Below are 26,474 nucleotides of genomic sequence, written 5' to 3' on the forward strand. Positions count from 1 at the left end.
GTACAAGTCCACACATGGCTAGGTAATGGGGAAGAAAAAGAGAGGATTGAGTAAGGTTTTAATGGGTTTGAAAGGTTGTAATGGAAGGGAAAGGAAGAAGATAAGAGAAGAAGAATACCTTTTAAAAAAAAAAAAAAAAAATTTGAAGAAGAGAGAGGAAGGATGCATCTTGGGAAATCCACCACCAAACAAGCCTCTACCCTTCCACAATTCAATTGGAATGGAGGATTTCTCACAAACCCTAAAACACGATGGGGAAAATTCCTTCACAAAAGAGAGCTTCTCTTTTTTTATTCTTCTCAATAAATCCACTAGGATTGGACGTCCACCCCTCGCCGTGCTTTTATAATTAAAATTTTGAAATAATTACAACTATGCCACTCACTTAAGTGAAATGGCCCATCATCCAAAATAACAAAACTAAAACACTTAGTATCAATCTCATCCATCAAATAAATCTTAAAAATAACAAAAAACATAAAGGAAGCAACATTAGAGTCCAAGGGGCCCAGATCTAGAAGATTAGGTGGCTCGATGGCCTGATCAACAAGATCCAACGGTTGGATCGACATGAAATAAAAATCCTATGACTAAAATGGTCTCCTAAGTAGCCCACATGCATCATCCCAAAGTGGGGTCTTCCTAATGCATGCCCAATGCATGTGAAGTCTTCAAAACGGCCCTACAAGCCCCATTTGAAACTCATCTCCCATCCACGAAAAAAGTTGCGCTGATGTGAGTGGTCGCCTCTGTCTTTGGTATACCCGAGTATGTCCTCTGATGTCCCCATCAATTCTCCCCTGCTGAGAAGAATTCACCACTAGTGAAATAATGCTATGATAATGCTCGAGGAGGTCAAGATCAATGCACTAGAACTCTGCCTCTGTAATCTAGGTGGTGTCGGATTCCCATCTGTTTTTCCACTTCACGAGGTATTTCTGATATCCTCCATGGAGGGTAGAGACCGCTTGGTGGTACAAAACATTCTCTGATCTCTTCTTTCCAACTAGGTAGTGATGGAAGAGAAGACAATGGGTGGGAAGTAAAGTCAAGTAAAGGCCATGGGTTGGGGATGGGGTCAGGAACACCATCATCTGAAATAGAAGAAAGGTTTGCAGGAGGCTAGAAGATGGATGTTTGGGTCCGTCACAAGGCACAAGGTTCTCCACGTTGAATGTTGCACTAATGTCTATGTTAGATGAAAGATCCACCACATATGCATTAGGGCCCACTACTGTCAAAATTTTATATGGACCTGCACTGCGGGCATGCAATTTCCTCACGGTTCCCTGTGAGAATCGTTCGGGCCTAATGCGGACCATGACAGTCACCCACATGAAACTCCTTAAACCTACAATGTGAATCTGAAGAGATTTTATAATGTTGATTACTAGCATTAATGCACTTCTTGATCTCACTATGCAAGTCATGAATATGCCGTGCAAATGCTTCTGGGGACTCAGATGGCCTATGTGAAATGGACATGGGTATGAGATATATAGGCTTTCTGGGCTTGTACCCAAATACTATCTTAAATGGACTCATTCTTGTGGAACTATTAATGGAATTGTTGTATGCAAACTCGGCTATCGGCAAAACCGCATCCCAGGTCCTAATATGGTCTCCCACTAGACATTGTAGCAGATTCCCTAAACTTCAATTGACAACCTCCGTCTGACCATCAATCTGAGGATGGTATGTCGAAGATAACTGCAAGTTAGTTCCCATCATGTGCCATAGAGTTTTTCAAAAATAACTCATAAATCGCACATCTCGATCTGACATAATGGTCTTCGGCAAACCATGTAGACGAACTACCTCCCCAAAGAATATCTTAGCTACGTTAATGGCATCAAACGTTTTAGAACATGGGAAAAAGTGAGGCATTTTCAAAAAATGGTCCATAACTACAAAAATTGAATCATGCTTTTTAATCGTCTTGGGGAGCCCCAAGACCAAGCACAAAATCCATGCTAACATCAACCCATGGGGCGTGGGAGACTGGCGAAGGTCTATATAAACCGGTGTTCTGCTTCCTTTGCTTTGTTAGCTGACAAGTCCGACATTACCCTATAATGTTAACCACATCTCACTGGAGACTTGGCCAATAAAAGAGCTCATTTACAAGGGCAATAGTCTTGTCACGCCCAAAATGACCAGCTATCCCTCCAGCATGAAGCTCTTAGACAAGAAAGTCATGGAGGGATGTATAGGGTATGCATAATCTATCATCTCTAAACAAAAACTCAATGACTATCTATGACGAACTCACTACTACTCCTCAACCGACCCTCTATCAACGATACGTACATCTCTCCAAAATCTATGCAACTAGGATAATCTTCCTTTAAACGCTCAAACTCAGTGACTTCGAAGCTCATGGAGTGGAGTAACTCAACCTTATGACTCAACACATCGGCAAGTTCATTCTCAACCTCAACCTTGTGCTTTAAGACAAAAGTGTACTCTTGGAGAAATTGGACCCAATTGGCATCCTCAGGTTCAACTTCTTTTGCAAGTTGAGACAGCGCAAAGCCTCATAATCAGAGAATAAGATGAACTCTTGCAGTAATAGATAATGCCGCCAATGGCACAGGGACTGCACTATTGCATAGAATTCCCTATCATAGGTAGAATACTTTCGCTTTGCTTCATTAAGTTTTTCGTTAAAGAAAGCAATATGGTGCCTTATTGACTAAGCACTCTACCTATACCTACACTAGATGCATCACAAGCAACCTCAAAATCCTTGGAAAAATCTGGAAGTCGCATGATAGGAGCTTCAGTCATCTTTACCTTAATTTCCTTCAATGCCATAGAGGCTACTTTAGTCCATTGGAACTCCTGTTTTTTAATGCAATTGGTAATAGGAGCCATGATGGAACTAAACCTTCTAATGAACCGTTTATAAAAGGTGGCTAAGCCGTGGAAGCTTCGCACCTCATGAATATTATGTGGCTCAGGTCAACTGACTATGGCCTGAACTTTCTCAAGATCCGCAAACATGCCCTTAGATGACACTAATAGACAAAAACAAACACTTCTTGAGGTTGGCATATAACTTCTCTTCCCTAAGGATCCCACACACTTGCCTCAGATGGTTGAGGTGTTGTTCCTTAGTTATGTTATAAATAAGGATGTCGTCAAAGTACAGGACTATGAACTTCCCCATGAAGGGTCTCAACACTTGGGTCATCACCCACATAAATGTACTTGGGGCATTTGTTAGCCCAAAAGGCATGACTAGCCACTTGTACAACTCATCCTTCGTCTTGAAGGCCGCTTTCCATTCATCATCTAGGCGAATAAGGATCTGGTGATACCCATTCTTGATATCTATTTTGGAGAAAATTGTGGCATTGGCCATCATGTTTAGCATATCGTCAAGAAGCAGTATAAGAAACCGGTACTTAACGGTAATCTTGTTGATGGCTCTGCTATCCACACACATATGCCACGTACAATCCTTCTCGAGCGTCAGAAGGGTGGGCTTGACACATGGACTCATGCTCTCCTGAATGAACTCTTTCCTGAGAAGCTCATCAACTTGCTTCTTGAGTTCCGCATGCTCTATGGGGTTCATTCTATAAGGAGGAAGGTTTGGGAGAGTTGACCCGAGGACAATATCAATGGCATGCTGGATGTCCCTCATAGGTGGAAGCTCATTCGGGAGGTCGTCAGGAAAGATATCATTGAACTCATCCATCATCTTAATCATCTCACTAGTCAATTCTACACCAATCTGGGGGGTAGCCTCTTTAGTCACAAGGGTGTACACCCCCGAATCCTCCTCAGTCACTTTCAAATTCTTTTGCATTAACGATATGAACAGACTTAGGTTTGGACTTCCTCGAAGTTCCAGGATCACCCTTCTTGGTGGTCTCATTCTTTCCCGGTATGCTCTTAGGTGGAAGATGACTCAATCTAATTTTCTTGCCCTCAAACATGAATGTACGAATATTCGAGCGACCGAATATTGTAACGTCCAAGTCAAATAGCCAACTTCTACCCAAGATGATGTAGTCGACATCCATCGGAAACACATTGCACCACAATGAATCCTTATACAAACTAGATGGGGATACAACATCTCTGTGAGACCAGAATGAAGGACTCATCAACCCACGCCACTATGTAGGGCTAAGGATGAGACTCAGCTTTCAAGCCCAGTTGACTCACGGTGCTGGTAGAGACCACGTTGGTTCAATTGCCACTGTCCACAATCACTTTACAATTCTTTTCTCCACCCTTGGTATAAGTGTAAAAGATCGTGTTCCTGCGCCAATCATCTTCTTTAGCTTGGGCAAAGGCGCATCTTACTACTGCGAGAGTGTGGGTCTCCTGATCATCAAACTCCTCATCACTATCACCAATATCAGGCTCATGTTCCTCTACGTCGCAAATGTCCGCGCCATCCTCATCTGCCTCATCTATCATAAGTGCTTTACATCTTTCTTTGTTTGGGCATTCCTTTGGGAGGTGACCATAACCATTGCAACAGAAACACTGCATGTGCTCACTTCCCTTCGAACTAGTGTTGACTAGAGCCTTACCTTTAACATATCTATTATAGGTGGGAGCACCAGTTGGAGCTTTGGTCTGGCTCCCAGGGTTAGGTTTGGCTCTCTAAGGAGCAACCCTGCCACTGGAATTACGAGACCCAAACAACTTTATGGTCGGTTGCACTAAGTATTGTTCAAGCTCCTCTACCCTAAGGTAGGCCTCCTCTAGTGTACTAACATCATGAGGGATGAGCACATGCCTAATCTTAAGGTGCAGGTCCATCCTAAAAGGAGACAGGGTCACAATAGGGGACTCATTGACATCAAATCGCGTCATGTACTCCTCGAATCTCTTAATGTAATCCGATACAGACATTGACCCTTGCTTCAAGGACTACCACTGGTCTAAAAGGTGATCACGGTAGGAGAGTGGGGCATATTTTTCTTTAAGAAGTTTTTTTCATCTCAGCCCATGATGTAATGGGTTCATCTCTACACCGCTCTACCTTCCGTTCTGTATTGGTCTAGAACAACTTGGCTTGACCTGTCAACTTTAACTTAGCGAACCTTGCTCGACGATGATCTGACATATCATGCCACTCAAAGAAGTGGTCCATGTTAGCTAGCTATTTAAGGAAATGCCTTGGGTTCAAGCAACCATCAAAACCGGGAGCATCGACTTTGATGTTCTTTATAACCCTTTCCTTGGGGTCGTAACAATCCCGCGACTATCTACGGGGTGCGTGAGCATGTAGTCCTGCATGACCTACTCCCTGATCAAAGTTCCTATTACGACCCCTAATGAGTTCTACTGGGACTGGGCCCTGCTCCACTAGGTCCTCATCCGCTGGCTTTCCTGCCTTAGACTGGTTGTTGACAGTTGATTGCGTGGCAGTGATCTTATTGTGCATCTCAATCGCCATCAAACGGCAATTAATCTTTTCGAGAGACTAGACAATCTGATCCGGGTTCATGGTGGGGAATATACCAAAACCACAACCTGTTCGCGTTTGCATACACTAAACGACCCTAACGAGAGACAACGTAGCTGAATGTGTACTATATGATGACCCTTAGTACCTTAAACCCTATGGGCAACCCTAGAATGATCCTAATAAGGCTAAAATTGAAAATTCAGCAACTAGGTGTCTTAAAGTCACTAAATCTGAAAATTCCAGCAATATAGGACTTTGAAAATACCTAAGCAAAAAATTCAGCGAGCTATATGCGAGCTATATGCTTTACTATGGGTGTAGGAATTTTGTTGAACACCTACCCTACGCTAGACCTATGCTTTGATACCAAATTTGATGTAGGATGATGGAAATTACCTTAGGCTGCAAGATGAAAGATCAATTTACACATTAATTTCAGTAATCAACTTGTAAAATCAAACGTAGCCACATAATAGATTCGGAAATTCAGATTTATAACACGAAGGTCCTAGGTTATCATCACATACGTGGCGCACGAAAATAGAACATAATTCAAGATGGCCCGCTTGGAAGTAGGGACTTCCAATCTAGCATGGGTAGTGCAACAACCACGTGGATAGACAATGATGCAAGCAAAAATCTGGTTTCGGAAAAGTTTCATAAAAAAAAATTCAGATATTAGGGTTTTGTATTCATGGATGGAGATTTAGGAATGGGGGTTTTAGGGATTCAAAGGATATAGGGTTTAGGGAGTTTCAGAGGGAAATTAAAGAGGGAAAACCCCAAACAAGGGCCCACACGTGGCTGCCCGTACGGACTCACTTGCGTGCGTGTGCATGTGCGAGTCCACACGTGGCTAAGCAAATGGGAAGAAAGAGAGGGATGATTTAATAGGGTTGATGGGTTTAGAAGATTGTAATGGAAGGGAAAGGAAGAATACAAGACAATAATACTTTTTTTTTAAAAGAAGAAGAAGAGAGAGGAAGGATGCATCTTGGGGAATTCACCACTAAACAAGCCTCTATCCTTCCACAATTCAATTAGAAAGGAGGGTTTCTCACAAACCCTAAAACACAATAAGGAAAATTCCTTTACACAAGAGAGCTTCTCTTTTTTTTTTTCTTTTTTTTTTCTTCTTAATAACTCCATTAGGGTTGGTTTTCCCCCCCCCCCCCCCCCCTTGTGCTTATAATTAAAAATTCGGAATAATTACAACTATGCGACTCATTTAAGTGAAATGACCTATTATCCAAAATAAGAAAACTAAAACACTTATTATCAATCTCATCCATCAAATAAATTCTAAAAGTTACAAAAAACATAAAGTAAGCAAGATCATAATCCAAGGGGCCCAAATCTAGAAGATCTGGTGGCCTGATGGCTTGATCGACAATATCCAACGGTCGGATCCACACGAAATAAAAATCATGACTAAAATGGCCTCCTAAGTAGCCCACATGCATCATGTTAAAGTAGGATTTTCAAAATGGCCTGGCGGGTCCCATCTGGAACTCGTCTCTCATCCACGAAGTAAGTTGCGTTGATGTGGGTGGTCACCTCTATCTCTGGTACACTCGAGTAGGTCCTCTGATGTCCCCATCACCTTGTTGTTTATATGTCACCCAAGCGGTGCATTATGTGATCCCTACCATTATAATGGGCTGCCCCACAAATCAGGCCTATAAAATCATTAGTCAGGCCTGACTTTAAAAGCAATGAATAACCATCACAAAACATCTAAATTTCAATTGGTGGCCCACATGATGGTTGGAGCAGCTTGACTTTTGGGGCGTCCAAATTTCATGGTGGGGAAACCATGATGGATGGTTTGGATGATATAAAACATCTATGTGGGCCCTACACACAACAACTGTTGTTTTTACAAGATCTCTGGATGAACTGGCCTCAATCCAAAAAGGCTGCCATAGGGTAACTCGCTCCAGGTACCTACTGGGGTTAGTTCTGTAAATTGACAGCCATGTGGGTTGAACTATCATGAGATCCACCCTGTCCATCAAGTTACTGCCTCATTTTAACCATTGAACCGAAAAACCATGATCATCCAAAACTCAGGTAGGCCACTCTATAAGAAACAGTTGGGATGGAATGCCCACCATTAGTTTTTTGTAGAATGACTGTGGTGCTTATATGCCATCCAATCCATACATCTGATGTGCCCCATAAGGATGAAAGAATTAGCTAAAAATCACAGTATTTTAAAATCAAGTGGGCCATACCACATGAATTTGGATGTTTTAGGTATAAATATTTTAGCGTGGCCCACCTGAGTGTTGAAGCATTCTGATTTTTGGGATCAAGGCCCAACAAGGAGTGGTGTACGTGATGGACAGAAGATTTCATGCATGTCAAGTCATTTCTCCCACATTACGATATTTCCAGAACTACTAACACACTCTTCTCTAACACGCAACCATCTACATTTTACTAGTCTTAGAAGAAGTCTCCTTTTCTAGTGAAGGAAAAAAAATTCAGTCCTCGTCTTTGGCAACAGGAATAGATAGTGTGGATAACTCAGTTTCCTCATCTGTTAAGTAGGCAATCCATGGAACCCCACGAGAAGTCACTAGCATAGTACAAGAGTATCTGCAGTCTGTAGGCACGAACGAGTAGGTAGTCATGACTGAAGTACCCTTAATATAAGAAGGACAAAAAGGACACTATGGCCAATACTGCAAGCAAAAATCACAAACATGACAAATAACAAAGTCATGTTTAAGTTGAAATTTGTAGAAAATACATAACAGAACCTAGAAATGGGCAATGCAAACTAAAGTTTATATCTGAGGTGCAGTTTCTTTTGCAAATTGCAGCTGTGAAAACAGCAGAAGACTCAACAACTAGTGGGAACTAGCAGTTAAAAAGCACTAGCAGGAACATGAATCAGAGGAGAAATTCCACTGTAAAGTATGTGTCGAGTCAAAAGTCCCTTACCAGCATAGGAGCCCAGATAACACATATTAATATGAAGAGTAAACAGATTCCGCTGCAGAATTTCGTCATTTTGGTTTGTTTCTCTCCTTGTTTGTGGTTTGCTCTATTCAAATCCGCATCACATTTGACAAGATACAAGCTTGCATGGATGTCCTCCAACTAAGAAGAAAGCAAAATGTAAAATTTGGAAACAACGTATTTTACTCATAGAAAATCTCAATTGGTGTGGATGACTAATAGACATTGATTATTTATTACCAAATCCAAATGCAAGTCAAACAACCAGTAGTCCATCAATATCTTTGTATAGGAATAAAACAACCGTAATATTTGTCCCTTCCACTAACATACGAAGCTACAAAACTCACTCTTGAAAATAGAAACATGTCATGCTAGGAATGTCATTGTTTGATTTTGGTGTTGGGAGATGGGTAGGAATCTTAGGATATCAAGAGGAACTGACATTGAAAATAATGTTCCATGTATCAGCTGCTACTTCCAATATTGTCAGTCGGTGATATAGGACTCAGAGGGAACACAATAAATACATTGTATCAACAATTTGATTGTCGATACTGGTTGGTATATTCAATTTATTGTGATATGGCGATGAAGGTATTACAAAAATAATTGATATTGGTCGACATCAATGATAAATGTGATATTTGGCAGAAAATACAAAAGAAAATCCATTTTTTTTTTTTAACACATTTAATGGGTATTGTGTTTCTTGGTACGTGTATTGCATCGAAACAAAACTTTGCTGGAGACATTGCAATCAAAGAGCATATTAGGGCCAAAACACCAAAGTTGAGATTTTATTTTATTTTTAAAAATTTTTCTCAACAGATTAGCAAGAAAAAAGTAGAAATTCATATCATGCACAAGTTTCATGCATTGAAATGGATTTCAAGCAAGAAATTCTGATTTTGAAGGTGAAAAATGCAAAAATTGAGGAAATCCTAATTTCTTCCATTTTCACCTTTTAAAATCATGATGTGTTGTACTTTTTAGTTTTTGGTTGTAGTTTTTGTGTTTTATTGCTTGTGTTGTATGTCACAAGAATGATATCACCTCATTATGGATACAATTGCATCACTTGTGCCCAGTAGCACATACTTTTGTCTCCTAATGAGTATTATACGTAGTTTTTTTTTTTTTCTTTTCTTTTCTTTCTTTTTTCTTTTTAAAATATTTTGAGTACAAAGTGTAAAGGCTGATTTTTTTTTTTTCAAAAAAAAAAAAAAAACTGGAAATTTTTTCTTTGATTTTGAATTTGAGTGAGAGATCGTTAGATCCTTCTTATCCCTATCCCTTGTTTCTCTCCCTCATATCATTCCTTATTCAACTAACCCTCCTCAAGGAAGGAGCATGAGAGAGAGAGAGAGAGTCCTACTTAGACTCAAAAAGACAAAGAAAAGCCGCAAAGAGAAAAACGAGAGAGAGTCCTACTTAGACTCAAAAAGACAAAGAAAAGCCACGGAGAGAAAAATGAGAGAGAGAGAGAGAGAGAGAGAGAGAGAGAGAGAGAGAGAGAGGTTTTGGAAAAGCTCAATTCAGGTTGGTCCTCCATCTTCCTTTATTTTACAATCACATAATTCTGTGTTGATCTACACAATGGCTAGATTTGATTAGCCATGCATCCATTGTGTACATCTATCTCATATATGTGAAAAGGTATACTGATACGCATGGCTTTAGGGCTGATGTGCAGAAGGTAGGATTTTACCATGATAAACGACAATCGAATTGATCCATGTGGTTCATGGGCTTTTCAAGGCCAAATTATGTAAAGATCTTATAAGTTGGACCAATCCAACCACCAATGGACCACATTGATCAACGATTGATTAAAGGTTTTCTTACTTGAAGTAAATGGAATTGATTCGGAAAAAGGTATAATTCTCTGTGTAAGATGCAACTTGGCACAGAGCATCATACCGGTTTATTTTAAGACATGTAATTAGATCCACATCATTCAGTGAATTCCTAAGACCTAAAATTTTTAGAAACCTAAATCTCAGGTTGATTGGACCATTGGATGGGCCACATCAATTTAAGATAATCTTAGCCTAAGAATCATGTAATGATCACCAGTGTCAATCCATTGGATGGTTGAGATCTGATTTGATTTGGACCGACTATCAAAATTCGGATATCAAATTATGTTAACATCTAGGTTTGATGATCGATCTAACCATATGGTGGGCCACCTTGATCAATAAATGTGATTATTAGGATTATTATGATGTGTGGACGGTTCAAGTTGATCAACGATCATCCCTTGAAATTGATCAAAGTGATGACCAATGGTTAGTTTAGATCCACCTATCGAATATAATTAAACCCTAAATAATTAAAGTGGTTGAATCCCCAAATTTCAATTAAAATTGTCACAAACTGTTCAAATTCAGCTACCGTCGATGCGAGCTTCGATCGATTGAAGTTGTCGAAAATAGTCCAGCAACCAAACTGTGGGAATTTCGAATTTTTTGATTGATTGAAGTATGCTCGATTCAATCAAAGTCAATCGATGGAAAATCCTGTCAATTCGATTGACAGACATTTGGACAGTTTTGTCAATTTCCAAACTTTGATAATTGGATGCGTAAATTCATGATATATGTGGTTTAGTGTACAATGGGCCACTAATGGGTTGTTTTTAAGGTCATCAACCACTTTTAATTGATCAAGTGGGCCCCACATCAATCTACGATGATTAAAACCCTATTGTTAAGGGTTGGGTCCAAAAGGATTTAATCCAACAATAAATGATACTTTATGTGGACCCTGCTGTGGGATCTAGATCAATCAAAGGTGGGCCCCACCATAAGAACCATTAGGATCAGTCGATAATTTTATTTTTGTGTTTTAGGGAACTCTAATTCAAATCAAACCGATTGCTTTACGGAATCATCTCCACCACACAATGGTGACTAATCTCGATGTGTATTCCCTTCATTAAGTTAAAATAGATGGATTGTTTGAAATGTTTGCATGCTTAACCTAATGTCGTTGATATGTTCTCTTACTTGATCTGAATAAACGTGTGTTTTGATGCTGGATTATTGTAGTAATGATGTGGTTTGATTTAATATGTTCGTATAGTTAATGATCTGAGTTATTGTGTTGATGCATTTTTTGTTCTGATTTTACTATAATGCCACTTATGAGTTGAATGTCATACTGATATTAATGGATATTATGGAGCTGTGTTGATTCAAATATGAGAATCGAAATGGTCATACAATACATGATTCACGATTGCTTTGCTATGATTGTGTATCCATCATTGTATGCACAATACGTGTTGAATTCCTGGGGGATCTCCCTTAATGGTTTACATGGTAAAGTCGTTAAAAGATGCCCACTATACTAGTAGAAGCCTAATTAAGTAGTAGATTTGGGCCTTGCCCATGCCTACCAAAATGGTAGAAGCCTACAAAGGGGAATATGCGGGTAGATAGGTTTCCAACTCAAGCAAGTGGATAGTTTCCCACTTGATGCATTTACGCATTCATGCATAACAACATTTGCATTTTTGAACTTATATCATATATAATTGTTGTTGCTCTATTTTAAGTTGATGTGACGAATCATGTTGGGACTTCTCACTAGGCCTGGCTAGCTTACCCTGTATTGATGTAAAACCGTACAGATGTGATTGAGGATGAGCCATTGGCTCGAGAACAGGAAGATGTGATTGAGCTAGAAAAGGACCCATGGGACATGTGGCCCTACTTAATAGCGGAAGAAGTAATAACTTTGGACCAACCATGATTATTACACCTAGTTTCCATCTGATGACCTTTGGATGTTATTTGTTTCTTTGGAATTTGTCAAACATGTTTTATTTGTTGATTGGATTGATTATTTAATGTCTAGTTGTTTAAGACCACGAATGCGAGGGTCCTTAGTTGGATTAAGAATAAATGATTAGAACGGATGGTTGATTTCTAGCATATGAAATGTGGTTGAATATAAATGGAACCTAGATCTATGTGAGTAATTCTAATTGGGGAAATTTATGTAAACGCATGGGTTAATTGATGTACACTTAGTGTACAAGTTGTGATGTGGATCTCGGGTCTGAAATATATAGCAAGTAACCGAAATCTGGGTCGTGATAGTTTGGTATCAGAGAGATTAAGTTTTAAATAGTGTGTGACTTGTAGGTTATGGTTACCACACAAACATAAACAGTAGGTTCCTGAAATTAGAAATTGTATACATAGGATTCCCTACGTGTGTAGTGGAGAACTTAGAAACCGAGGTTAGGATCCCCTATAATGAGTCCGTTTGGTAGATAATCTTGCCTATGTTGTACCACAGCATGGAATTGCAAAATTAGACTGAAAATAATTTTAATGAATTTTAATCAATTACCTTCTGCTGGACAGCAGAAATCATTCTTCTTAAAAAATTCGTAACTATTAAAGTATAACTCCAATCCAGGTGATTCAAAAGCCAGATCGTAGCTGGACAAGACTAATTTTAGGGAAAAATAAACAAAAATTTAAAACATGAGATTCTGCACTGATTCGGTGAATTAGGACCAACTGGTCGAGTTTTACCCATTTTTGGACAGGCTGGACTCCAGGAATTTTAGGAATTTCTGTAGTTATCAAAATGAGCTCAAATTTTACTGTGACTAAGTAGACCTGCAGTTTGACCTGTAGAAAAATATTGGGAAGAAATTAAGTCTTTTAAAGCTGTCGAACAGCGACTGAAACAGCGCTTAGTAACCAGTAAAGACAATCTGTTCAGATTGGTGCCTCATCGGTCCAAACGGCAGAATTCTCTCCAGCAAAATCTTTTTACTCAAAAATATTGTTTTTGGACACCCATGCGTTCAACTATAAATTATAAAATTATACCCCCTTACGAAATTAACTTCTTTTCTTATAGGATCAAATGGATCCCAAGAAGACCCGTAACATTCGAGATTTGATTCCCTCTGCGAGTACACCTCTCCTTGACCACCACTTAGCAAATCCAACTATTCCTGAAGAATCGGGGATGGCTCCTGAAGAGCAGGATGAGAATAGAGTAAATGGAGATGAAGTTGGCGATGTAGGGCAACTTCCTCCACCACCTCCTTTGGTTAATATAGGTGGTGCAGGGCCAAGCATTCATTTGCCGTTATCTCTGACTACATTATGTGCTAACTTCAATGGACCCAACATTCAGCCCTAGGATGCACTATTTGGGTTGGTGACTCGGATGGCAGCCATGATGAAACAACAACAAGAATAATTTGTGTCTTAGTGGGACATGCTGGAAAATTTGAGCCAGACATCTCAAAATCGTCGGAATTCTTCACCGCACGAAACAAAACAACCTCGAGAAGTAGATATTCTTGAAAAATTTACCAAGCTGTGTCCGCCAGTTTTCAAGGGCGCTTTTGATCCATCGGTTGTAGAAGCAATGGACTGCCATGATAATCAGAAGGTCAAACTCATGACATTTTTCCTGCAGGGCGAAGCAGATGTATGGTGGAGAGCAACTAAGAAGATGGTACCAGTTGGACACTTGTGTACCTGGAAGATGGCAGAGTTCATGAGCTTGCAGCAAGGAGCGATGATTGTGGCTCAATATGAGGCCAAGTTCGCTGAGCTATCGAGATATGTTTCAAGGCTAGTAGAAGATGAAGATTACAAAATAACAAGATTTAAAGAAGGCTTTCGGTAGAATAATCGAACAAGATTTTGTTGTGTGGATATTCAGAAGTACTCCGAGATTGTAGATAAAACCCTTTGAGTAGAGAGGGATTGTGGACGTTTTCTAAAATCTAAGGTAGGAAGCCAAGGCAAAATCGCACCGAATCAATCACAACCTCCAAAGAAGAAACAACGGAAGCATGTTCAGGCGGCAACATCAGGAAATCAAGAGCAACACTTCCCTGGAAATTGCTCGTATTGTGGGAAATATGGACATACTACTCAAATTTGCAAAACTGGACTTAGGGATATGGGAGTGATACCTCTTCAACAAATATCCCTTAGATTACAACTTTCGGCACCTACATAGCAGTCGGGTCAGGCATCGCATGCATTACCTCCTAGGCCTCCGCAGAATCAGCAAAGTAAGCCTCAACTTCCAGCACCTCAAAATCAGGGGAATAAACAAACTAGAGAAGCCGTCAAGAGCACGGATTTACTCTGTTCGTTCTATTATGCCAACCGAGAAGCTAGAAGATAACCACAATGTGGTGGAAGGTGAGATTGATATGAATGTCATTCTGATTTTTGTGTTGTTTGATTCTGGAGCCACATTATCTTTTGTTGCATCATACATGGTAATTCGATTAGGGTTAAAACCAAAAAACCTTGTAAAGAAGATTTTTGTGGAGTCTCCCATAGGGAAGCCCATTGTTCTAGATAAAATTTGCAAATCTGTCCCTATCATACTAGGAGGGATTCCAATGATAGCTAACTTGGTTGTCATGGACATGGCAGGATATGATATTATTTTTGGCATGGATTGACTTACCCTTAACCATACCAAGTTGGACTGTTATGAAAAGACTGTCAATTTTCCTACACTTGGAAGAGAGTCATTCGTAATTCAAGGGAAGAAGAAGAATGAAAGGATTGAGCATGTTATGGTGTTGATAAATGGAGAAGCTAGTATTGTCTGTGGACCAAATTTCGGCAGTGAGGGAATATCCTGAAGTTTTCCAAGATATATCGGGTTTACCACCTCGCTGAGAAGTAAATTTCGGTATTGATTTTCTACCAGGATCCGCACTAATATCTCTGTCCCCATATTGAATGACGCTTGTTGAGATGAAGGAATTGAAGGAACAACTAGAAGAATTGAAGGCTCGGGGATTCATACGACCAAGCACGTCACCGTGGGGTGCGCCGGTGCTTTTTGTAAAGAAGAATGGTACTTGGCGCTTGTGTATTGATTATCATCGATTGAATGAGGTGCCGATTGAGAACAAATACCCCCTGTTGCACATTGATGATTTATTTGATCAGTTAAAAGGAGCTCGATATTTTTCCAAGATTGAATTAAGATCTGGATACCATCAGAATCAAATTAAGGATGAAGACATCTACAAGACGGCCTTTAGAACGCGCTATGGACACTATGAATTTTTGGTTATGCCCTTTGGACTAACCAATGCCCTAGTAGTGTTCATGGACCTAATGAATAGAGTATTCCAGCCTTACCTGGATAACTTTATCATTGATTTTATTGATGATATCTAAATCTACTCCAAGACTAATGAAGAACATGAGTTACATTTGAGGACGGCGTTACAGACTCTAAAGGTTAATCAACTATATGCAAAGTTCTCAAAATGTGAATTCTGAAAGGAGAGTGTCAAGTTCCTTGGCAATGTTATTTCCGAGAAAGGAATTGCGATAAACCCTGCGAAGATTGAACATGTGGTGAAATGGGAGTGACCCACAAACGTCTTAGAAGTTGACACATGGATGAGCTGTAAAAATGGATGGACAACATGGATGTAAAGCTCGTACATCATGATGGGCCCCAAAGTTAAGGATTCAATGACCTAGTGGATTCGTGGATCCACGCAACCATGCCCTCAAAATCGGACGGTGATTGCATGCCAATGGAACTTCCACAAGTGGAAGCTAGGTGGGGCCATGGTGATGTTCATGAGAAATCTACTCCGACCATCTGTTTTGCTAGATCATGTTAGAAAGTGGGCCAAAAAATGAGGGAGATCTAACACTCAAGTGGGCCGCACAATAGGAAATGACAAGAATTGAACCTCCACCGTTGAAACATTCGTGGGGCTACAAAAGTTTTGGACCGGGTTCATATTTTGTGTTTTCAGTTTCCTAGTGGGAATGACCTTATGAATGGTATGGATGGCATATAAACATCACGGTGGACCCTGGGGAGGTTTCAACAGTAAGCATTTCCCTACCCACTATTTCTTATTGTGCAACCCACTTGAATTTTGGATATACCTCATTTTTTTGCCCATGTCCTAGCATGATATGGAAAAATGGATGGATGGCGGTGATTTCTCACAAACATCATAGTGGGCCCCACCTAGCTTCCTTAGCAGGAAGTTCCTCTGGAAGGCTTTCGCACGTAGTTCGCGTCCCTCAAAATGGGGCACGGATTGGGTACTACCCCCACAAGGAGGCACCTATAGACGGAGGTCATGTCAGGGCTAATGTGGGGCCTACTGAGATCTATATGCTTTATCCATGCCGTCTATCTATTTTAATAGACCATTTTAGGGTATTAAACAAAAAAGAGTCAAATCGAAGGCTCAAGTGGACCACACCACATGAAGCAGTGGGGATTTAAAGTCTACCATTGAAAACTTCTTAGGAGACACAAAAGTTTTAGATTAAGCTGATATTTATTTTTTGACCTTCATACAGGTTTGTATGATCTTATGAACATGTTGGATCATAAATAAACATCATGGTGGGCTTGATATTTATTTCAATCTCCCTGCTTCATGTGGTGTGGTCCACTTAAGCCTAAGATATGCCTCCTTTTTTGGCATAATGCCCTAAAATGATCTATCGAAATAGATGCACAACATGGATAAAACATATTAATCATGGTAGGCCCCATAGAGCCCTTGACATGACCCTCCGTCTTTAACTATGTCCTTGTGAGGGTAGTACCCAATCCATACCCCTCAAAATCAGCCCGTGGGTGGAACCTTGACCATGGGGCCCACCTCAATGAATCAAGTTGTATATCTTCATTGTCCATTCATTTTGGCATATCATTTTAGGGCATGGGCCATAAAATGAGGCAAATCAAAATCTGAGATGGACCACACCACCGGAAACAATGGTCATTGAATGGCCACCTTTGAAAACTTCTTGGGGCCACCAAAAGTTTTGATCAAGCTGATGTTTTTGTTTTCCCTTCATCCAGATATGTGTGACCTAAACAAGTGGTTGGATGGCAAATAAACAATATAGTGGGCCTTAAGAAATTTTTAATGGTAAGCATTCAATCACCACTATTTCTTGTGGTGTGGTCCACTTGAAGTGTAGAACTGATTCACTTTTCGGCCCATGCCATACAATGATCTTCCAAAATAGACGGAAAACATGGATAAAACACATTAAATCATAGTGGGGCCCACATAGCACTGAAACTAGTCAGGACTCATGAATCGCAACTTGCACGTCACAGGGCCATCGTCCCCTAAAAAAGGCTTTAGAAGCCATTTGGGCAGACTGCAAAAGAGGGTTTCGAAACCCACTGTTTCAAAATCTCAAAATCCTACCCAAAATCTACAACGAATCCACCAAATTTTGTAGATTATTAGCCGGAATCCCCATTGCTTTTGAAATCTCTCATCAATTGAAAAAAATGAAAGAGGAAAAGCTTTATGCCAACCTTAAGAAGTGCACATTCATGTCAAAGACTGTTATGTTCTTAGGGTTCATAGTATCATCTGAGGGCATGTGAGCGGATCCCGAGAAGGTCGTGGCTATAGTTGAGTGGCTTGAACCGTGCAATATTCATTAGGTGCGAAGCTTTTACAGCTTAGCAACTTTTTATAGGCGGTTCATTAGAGGGTTTCAATGATGGCTCCCATCACAGATTGCATTAAGAAAGGAGAGTTTGTATGGACTAAAAGCTACCTCTAAAACATTTAAGAAGATTTAAGAGAAAGATGAGCGAAGCTCCTGTCATGCGCCTTCCAGACTTTTCTAAAGTCTTTGAAGTTGCTTGTGATACATCTGGGGTAGGTATAGGTGGATTGCTTAGCCAGGAATGGCACTCTATTGCTTATTTTAGTGAGAAGTTGAATGAGGCAAAGCAATGGTATTCCACATATGACAAAGAGTTTTATGCGGTCGTCCAATCCTTACGCCATTGGCGGCATTATTTACTACCGCAAGAATTTGTCTTGTTCTCTGACCACATGACCTTACGTTACCTCAGTTCCCAGAAGAAACTAAACCCTAGGCATGCTAAATAGGTCTAATTTCTTCAGGAATATTCTTTCGTCCTTAAACATAAGGCCGGGGTCGAGAATAAACCTGCTAATGCCCTTAGTCGTCGTGTGGCGCTACTCCAGAGTATGTGGAAGTGACTGAGTTCGAGCGGCTAAGAGAAGAGTATCCTACATGCCCAGATTTTGGTGAGTTCGATGCGACACTACGAGATGGTCAGTCGAGCGATAGTCGTGGGTTTGTCATCATCAATGAGTTCCTATTTAAAGGTGGTGGACTCTGCATTTCCCGTACTTCCCTTCGTGATTTTTTAGTTTGGGAACTTCATGTAGGAGGGGTAGACGTTCATTTGGGGAGGGACAAGACCATTGCTCTTATGGAGGATAAATTCTATTGGCCAAGACTCAATCGAGATGTCGCCAAGATAGTTGGGTAGTGCGGACTTGTCAACCGGCGAAGCAAATAAAGCAAATACAAGATTGTATATGCCTTTACCAATGCCCCATGCTTCATGGCAGGACATTAGTATGGATTTTGTGTTGGGATTTACTGAAGACTATCAAGAAACACGATTCTATATTTGTGATGGTGGACCATTTTTCCAAAATGGCCCATTTTATTCCGTGTTCGAAAATGTCAGATGCTTCCAATGTGGCTAAACTTTTCTTTGGGGAGGTAGTGTGTTTATATGGTCTACCTAAGAACATGGTATTTGATCATGATGTACGTTTTATGAGCTATTTTTAGAAGACATTATGGCACATGATGGGGACAAGGCTTCAATTTTCATTTGCCTATCTTCTTCAAATAGACGGTCAAACTGAGGTCGTCAATAGGAGTCTTGGAAATTTGCCTAGATGCCTTATGGGTGATCATGTCAGAACTTGGGATACTGTTTTGCCTATAGCCGAGTTAGCGTATAATAATTCTATTAATAGGTCCATGGGCATGAGTCCATTTGAGGTTGTCCATGGCTACAAACTTAGGAAACTCGTAGTTCTCATACCTGTGTCTGTGTTGCATAGGCCATCTGAATCAGCACACGAGTTTGCACGTCACATACATGAGTTACATAATGAGATCAGGAAGTAGATTAACTTCAATAATGAAAAATACAAAGCATTTGCTGGCTCTCATCACAAATTTCAAGAATTTCAGGTAAGAGATTACATCATGGTTCATATGAGGCCTAAACGGTTCCCACATGGGGATGTTAAAAAGTTGCAAGCGCGTAATGCAAAACCATATAAAATACTGCAGAAACTGGGTCATAATGCGTATATAGTAGACCTTCCACCTACCATGGGAATTAGCTCTACTTTTAATATGAAATACCTAGTATGATACAAGGGTCCTACTGCTTTGCCTTCTGATCCATTTTCCGACCCTCCCATAGACCATGATCCAGTCCCTAACCTATGTCCCATATTTAACTAATCATCCCAGCCTTTTCCATCCTTACCTTCCTTGCCTGCTCAAAGTGAACAAGTCGAAGACATACTGGATGTGCAAGTGGTTTACACTCGCCATGGGGGTTTCAGAAATTCCTCATCAAGTGAAAGTACAGATTGATTTTAGATAGCACCTGGATTACAGAGGCAGAGTTGCAGACTTTGGATCCCAACATCTTAGAGCGTTATAGGAGTTTTAGTCCACCAGAGGCGAACTCTTCTCAATTGAGGAGAGTTGATGATGACATCACGTCACGTACACCTTTGCGTACATATTAGAGGAAGCAGGCCACACCGATTTCTCTGTGGCTAGGCGAGTACCTAAGTTTATGTTGAAGACCCCACTTTAGGGAGTGATTTAGACCGTTGGATTTAAGGGACGTGACGATCGGGCCATTGGATCGCATGGATTACATGATCAAACCATTGATCATGAACCATACTCGTCATTATAGGACATAAATATGTTTTATGATTTAGTTTATAATTGATTTATGCTTTGGATGCTTTGAGTGATTTGGTTTGATTTTTCATTCGACTAGGGTTATTTTGGTCAAATGTCATTAAACAAGTTTAATTTGTAATATTGGAAAATCTTGAGGCTATATAACGAGGGGGGGGGGGGGCGGTTGTGATATCCTCATTGGTTGCTTTTGTGATAAATAAAAAAGAGAACTCTCTTGTTTTCTCCCTAATCTTCTTGTGATGTGCAGATGTCTCCCATGTGACTTCGAAGGAAGATCCGTGCGAAGCCTATCTTTATCAATGGAAGTGCAAGGCTTCCTTCTATCCCCACATTCACATCTCTTCATCAACGATCGAAGTATTTCTTCAAGTTTCTTCTTTTCTTCTTCTCCCTTTCTCTAAATCCATTAACAACCTTCCGATTCTCCTCCATACATTTCTCGGCAAGCCAAACCAAAAAAATATTCCATACCCTAACCCTAAACCTAAAAATCCAAAAACTTCCAATTTCCCCAAATTACCAAACCCTAGATCTTCACAACCTTTAATAAAACTCAAATCCCTACATTCCCTATACCCAAAACCCTAATTCCTTTCTCCTAATACCCAAACCCTTTAACCCGTTTACCCAATTTACCCCATTAACCCTAATTCCAAGTTTTCCCCAATTTCCCTAAACCCTAATTGCACCCTAGGTAGTATTAGACCTTTCTCTTTAAAATAGGCTTAACCCTCTGCTATTTGGATGTTTCTACATCCATTAGATCCTAGTTTCCCATATTTAATGGTCTTGTAGGATGATTTTAGGCAACCTAGGCTTAAACTATGCATGATGTCCTTTTAAAATTTTGGTATTTGTGATGATGGTAGCAAGCTTTGTGATTTTCATTAATTAATTAAATTTTGCTGATTGATCTCTCACATTATTTGAGTTCATGCATTGGTCCTACATCACCAGTTGTCCAACATTCTACTCGTCATCTCAATCCCAAAAGCAAAGAGAAGCAATGAAAGCCCGGCAAAGATAACATTGCACTTGATGCTTCAGATATAATGACAAAAAGAAACGGAGCTTGAGGATCTACTTGATGAAGCCCTCTGGATGATTTAAAGAAACCAAACCGAGCCCCCCCCCCCCCAAAGATAACATTGCACTTAATGCTTCAGATACAATGACAAAAAGAAACGGAGCTAGAGGATCTACTTGATGAAGCCCTCTGGATGATTCAAAGAAACCAAAAGGAGCACCATTTATTAGAACTGAAATTTTAGGAGATGAAATGCAGTGTTGCCAAAAGAGCAGCCATCAAAATTGTTTTTGTAGCAACCAGGAGGGAAAGGATTCCAAACAAATTGTCGCCAATCGACTTTAGGATTCCAATGCACCATGTCGCTTGATGAATTTTTCCTAGCTTCGAGTTGGTTTTGCACCACAATTGAATGAATCTGAATAACTTTCCCACCAATTCTTTCAAGCCAGATATAATGACAAAAAGGAAGATATATCTCTAAATACCCTGTTATTTCTTTCAAGCCAGATCACCCAAAGAGTGGAGAGACAGGCCATGTATCATGTTGCTCCATGAAGCAACAAAGGGCACTTGATGAAAATTTCCCAACTTCAAGTAGGTTTTGCAAAGTGATTGAATGAATTTGAATATCTTTCCCACCAATTCCTGAGCCTAGGAATATTACCTCTAAATATCCTGTTATTTCTTTCGAGCCAGATCACTCAAAGAGCGGAGAGACAAGCCATCATCACATCTTACCCACTTCTTCCCATGCCGATGATAACCAATTTAACAACTAACTTGTTTATGAAGGACCTGATTCTAAACCTCTGCAGCCATCGAGCACAGGAGTAGATGAACCACCGGTTCCTCATTTTTACGACACATGACACAGTCGTTTGGCATCACCATTGCCCATTTTTTACAGTTGTCGATAGCTAAAATATTTCCAAGATGTGCAACATGCAAATGCCTTTTTAAGGAACCATATCAGGACATATGAGACTAAAGTCAAACAGTCCTCGCCATTTGAACCCAGACCTGGATAAAGTAGACAACTTACCATAAAAAATAGACAGCTTACCATCTGGTTCCAGCGACCAGATGCTTTGATCCTCTCCTTCCATAGGGATATGGTAGGCTGCTACAATAAGGAAGATAAGGATGCAACTTATCAATTGGAGGCAACGATTTAGAGTCAAGTGGCTTAAACAGAGGGATAAAAACAAGTAAATTCTTTCATGGAATAGTTAGTAACTGAGAAAGAACCAATCACATTTGCAGTGTGACGGTGGAAGGTAGAAGGATCAACAACAAGGACCAGATTTGCAACTCAAAAATTCAGTTCTACTCAAATCTCCTTTTGAGAGATGAGAGGGTATGGCCGAAGTTAGATTACTTCCCATCTGATCGTATTTCTGAGGAAGATGCTTCTATTCTTAAGAGGTAAGTTTTGGAGAAAGAAGTTAAGGCAACTGTGGAAGCACTGGGATAGGGACAAAGCCCCCTGGGCTGGATGGCTATCCTTTGGCTTTTTTCCAAGTATTTTAGAAAACAGTCAAGGGAGATGTGATGAGATGTATTGTGGAATTGTTCGTAGGCAGCAAACTATCAGTAGAGTTAGGCAATTCATTCATTGCTCTAGTTTCGAAGAAAGACAGCGTAGATTGCTCGAAGGATTTCAGACCCATTGGTCTCGTCGAGAGTGCATAGAAGATCCTTGCAAAAGTGTTGGTGTCCAGATTCCAACCCGCCCTCTCCAAGGTTATTTCTGTAAATCAAGGTACTTTCATTGCTGACATGCAGATTATGGATAGCACACTTATTGTGCATGAATACTTAAGACTCATGGCATTTAAGTGGTACAAAGGGCTTCATGTGCAAATTGGACTTGGAGAAAGCCTACAATGATGTGGATTGGGATTTTTTATAGTAAATGGCGAGTGTGATGCAGTCACAAATTGAGATGGTGGGTGCAAGCTTGTGTTCGATCGATGAAATTCTCAGTGCTGGCAAATGGGTCCCCAAAAGGTTATTTCAGCATGGCTCGGGGTCTTAGTCGGGGGGATCCCCTCTCCTTTTTTGTGGTAATCATAGAAGCCCTTGGCAAGATGTTAGATAAGGGCCAGGAAGTGGGTTTTATTAGGGGAGCTAAGGTGAAAAACTTCAAGCATCGAATCTCCCACGTACAGTTTGCGGATGACACAATTACATTTTATGAGACACAAGAATCTTTGGTGGATGACTTGAGAAAGATATGTGATATTACGAGGTTGGCATCAGTTTGAAGGTCAATATTCTTAAAAGTGAATTGTTAGGGATTCAGATGCCCATGAAGGAGGTCAAAAGCAAGGTATTCAAAATCGGTTATGTAACGGTAATGGTTATGTAACACCCCGACCCATCCGGTAAGATATTGTCCGCTTTGGCTGGCACAATGTCCACCTTCACGGCTTTGTTCTCGCAGGTGAAAGCAGTTAGCGAACCACCCGCAAAACGCGTCATACCCTTAAGGTCGAAGCCCCACATATAGACCAAGATCTTAGGCTCTCCCTTTCCGATGTGGGACTGGACACCCATCTCCTTAACAGCTGGCTCGTCACCAACCCAACTGGGCAGGGACTCACAGTAGAGAATGATTTGATGAGAATAAAGTGAAGAAGAGATGAGAATATTGAGAGAGAAGAAGGAGGAGAGTTTGGGAGAGATGATGTGTTTGGCTTGCTTGCCCTAACACATAATATTTTATTATGATAAAGCATAAAGTACACTGCATGAGAATAGGGAAGTGTGCACATGCACTTACACTAAAAGAGCCCACTAACCACACACAATACACAATACAATACACTAGCATTCTTTATACTCCCCCTCAAGTTGGAGCATAGATGTTGATTATGCCCAACTTGTCACGAACACGATGAAAAGCATCTCGACTCAAGGACTTTGTAAGAACATCAGCAAGTTGATCCCCAGATTGAACAAAAGGAGTAACGATTTCCTTAGAAGCGACTTTGTCCCGAATAAAGTGACAGTCGACCTCAATATGCTTGGTTCGCTCGTAGAAAACTGGGTTACGAGCAATATGGATGGCCGCTTGATTGTCACAGTGAAGAGGAATAGGATCCGAAGGAGGATAGCCAAGTTCTTCAAGAAGATTGCGAAGCCACACGAGTTCACACGTCGCATGAGCCATAGCACGATATTCTGCTTCAGCCGAGGACCGAGCAACAACTGGCTGCTTTTTGCTCTTTCAGGTTATAAGATTGCCACATAGGAAGCAACAGAAGCCGGATGTAGAGCGGCGATCAAAAGTACTACCTGCACAATCAACATTGGAATAGTCAGAAAGATGAAGATGACCATGCAACTGAAAGCGGAGGCCAAGACCCGGGGCTGATTTTAAATACCGAAGTATGCAGTAGACAACCGTGAGATGAGAAGTACGGGGAGCTTGCATGAATTGACTAACAACCCCCACCGCAAATGAGAGATCTGGGCGAGTAATAGTCAGGTAAATAAGCCGGCCTACAAGTTGTCGATACATCTCGGGATCAGTAAGGAGAGCACCATCATCTAGTCATAGCTTCTATGAAGTATCCATGAGAGTGGTAGCAGACTTGCACCCTAACATGCCGGTCTCCATGAGAAGATCAAGCGCATATTTTCGCTGTGACAAAACCAATTGGGATGATGAGCAAGCAACTTCAATTCCGACGAAGTAGCGAAGAGGACCAAGATCCTTAGTCTCAAACTTGGTCTTCAAAAAAATCTCTGACCTCCCTCATTCCAGCAGAGTCACTACTAGACAAAACAATATCATCCACATAGACAATGAGAACCATGATGCCCGTCGATCGACGACATATAAAGAGAGAATGATCGGCATGACTACGAAAAAAGCCAAACTCCAAAAGAGCCTGACTAAATTTTTCGAACCATGCATGTGGAGATTGTTTGAGTCCATAAAGAGCCTTCTTCAACCGACATACAAGTGTAAGGTTGTGAGAAACAACAAAGCCAGGAGGTTGATGCATGTAAACTTCCTCTGCAAGATCCCCGTGGAGAAATGTATTCTTAACATCAAGCTGAAACAAGGGCCATGATAAATTAACGGCCAAGGAGAGCACAACGCGAATGGAATTAAGCTTAGCCACTGGAGAGAATGTCTCGAAGTAATCCACACCATGAGTCTGTGTGTAACCTTTAGCAACAAGACGGGCTTTATAGCGATCAATTGAGCCATCTGGAAGAAACTTGATTGTATAAACCCATCGACAGCCAACAGGTTTATGGCCTACAAGAAGTGGCACAAGATCCCAAGTATGATTCTTCTCAAGAGCAGACATTTCTTCCATCATCGCCTTTATCCAAGCAGGACTCTGAAGAGCATGTGAGAGAGATCTAGGAATAGTCTATGATGAAAGGGAAGCTGCAAACGACTGAAAAGACGGTGAAAGATGATCATATGAAACGAAATTACTAATGGGGTGTTGAGTACAAGATCGTGACCCTTTGCGCAAGGCAATGGGAAGATCTAAACTCGAGTTAGGAGAGTCACCTGAACCAACATCCAAAGTGAGCGGAAGGGTGGATGGCTGACCTTGTGAAGATTTATCTCGACGATGATACACCCGTAGAGGCTTAGGCTCACCCATATCACCAACAGGATGCTGAATAGAGGGGAGAGGAGTTTTCCCATGATCACTAGTGAAAAGAGGATAAGAGTCATACTCTCCCTGACTCGCAAGAGTATCACAAAGGGAACGGCCCGAAGAGGAGAAAAAAGAAAGATCCTCAAAGAATGTGACATCGGTAGAGACATATTTCTTGCAAATCAATGAGTTAAAGCATTTATACCCTTCTGACTCGGAGTATACCCGATAAAGACACATTTAATTGCCCTGGGGCTAAGTTTATCATTACTCTCATCCAAAATTTGAACAAAGCATGTACAACCAAAAACTTTAGGTGGTAGAGGAAATGGATTATCATGAGGATACAATATAGTAAATGAAGATTTGTAAGACAGAATACTTGAGGGTATATGATTAATAAGAAAATTATCAGTTAAAAGAGCATCACCCCAAAAATGTTTGGGTAGATGCATACCAAGCAAAAGGGTGCGAGCAACATCAAGAAGATGACGATTCTTTCATTCTGCAATACTATTTTGTTGAGGAGTGCGAGCACATGACGTCCTAGATAAAATACCACGTTCCTGCAAGAAGGACAG

At 40.6% G+C, this 26,474-nt stretch overlaps 1 protein-coding gene across 4 annotated transcripts in view; it reads right to left on the minus strand.

The window, feature by feature from the left end:
- Positions 1 to 26,474, minus strand: part of LOC131231798 (piezo-type mechanosensitive ion channel homolog) — a 194,863-nt gene that overhangs the window by 17,563 nt on the left and 150,826 nt on the right. For 3 of the 4 annotated variants that reach the window (XM_058228106.1, XM_058228104.1, XM_058228103.1), the window contains one exon: positions 8,390 to 8,548. The exons of the other annotated variant lie outside the window; for it this stretch is intronic. In XM_058228106.1, coding sequence (XP_058084089.1) covers positions 8,390 to 8,548 — 159 coding nt within the window. The remainder of the gene's footprint in view (positions 1 to 8,389; positions 8,549 to 26,474) is intronic. 4 annotated transcript variants of the gene reach the window in all.

Source organism: Magnolia sinica, chromosome 17 (genome assembly GCF_029962835.1).
Source record: "Magnolia sinica isolate HGM2019 chromosome 17, MsV1, whole genome shotgun sequence".
Classification (NCBI taxonomy): Eukaryota; Viridiplantae; Streptophyta; class Magnoliopsida; order Magnoliales; family Magnoliaceae; genus Magnolia; species Magnolia sinica.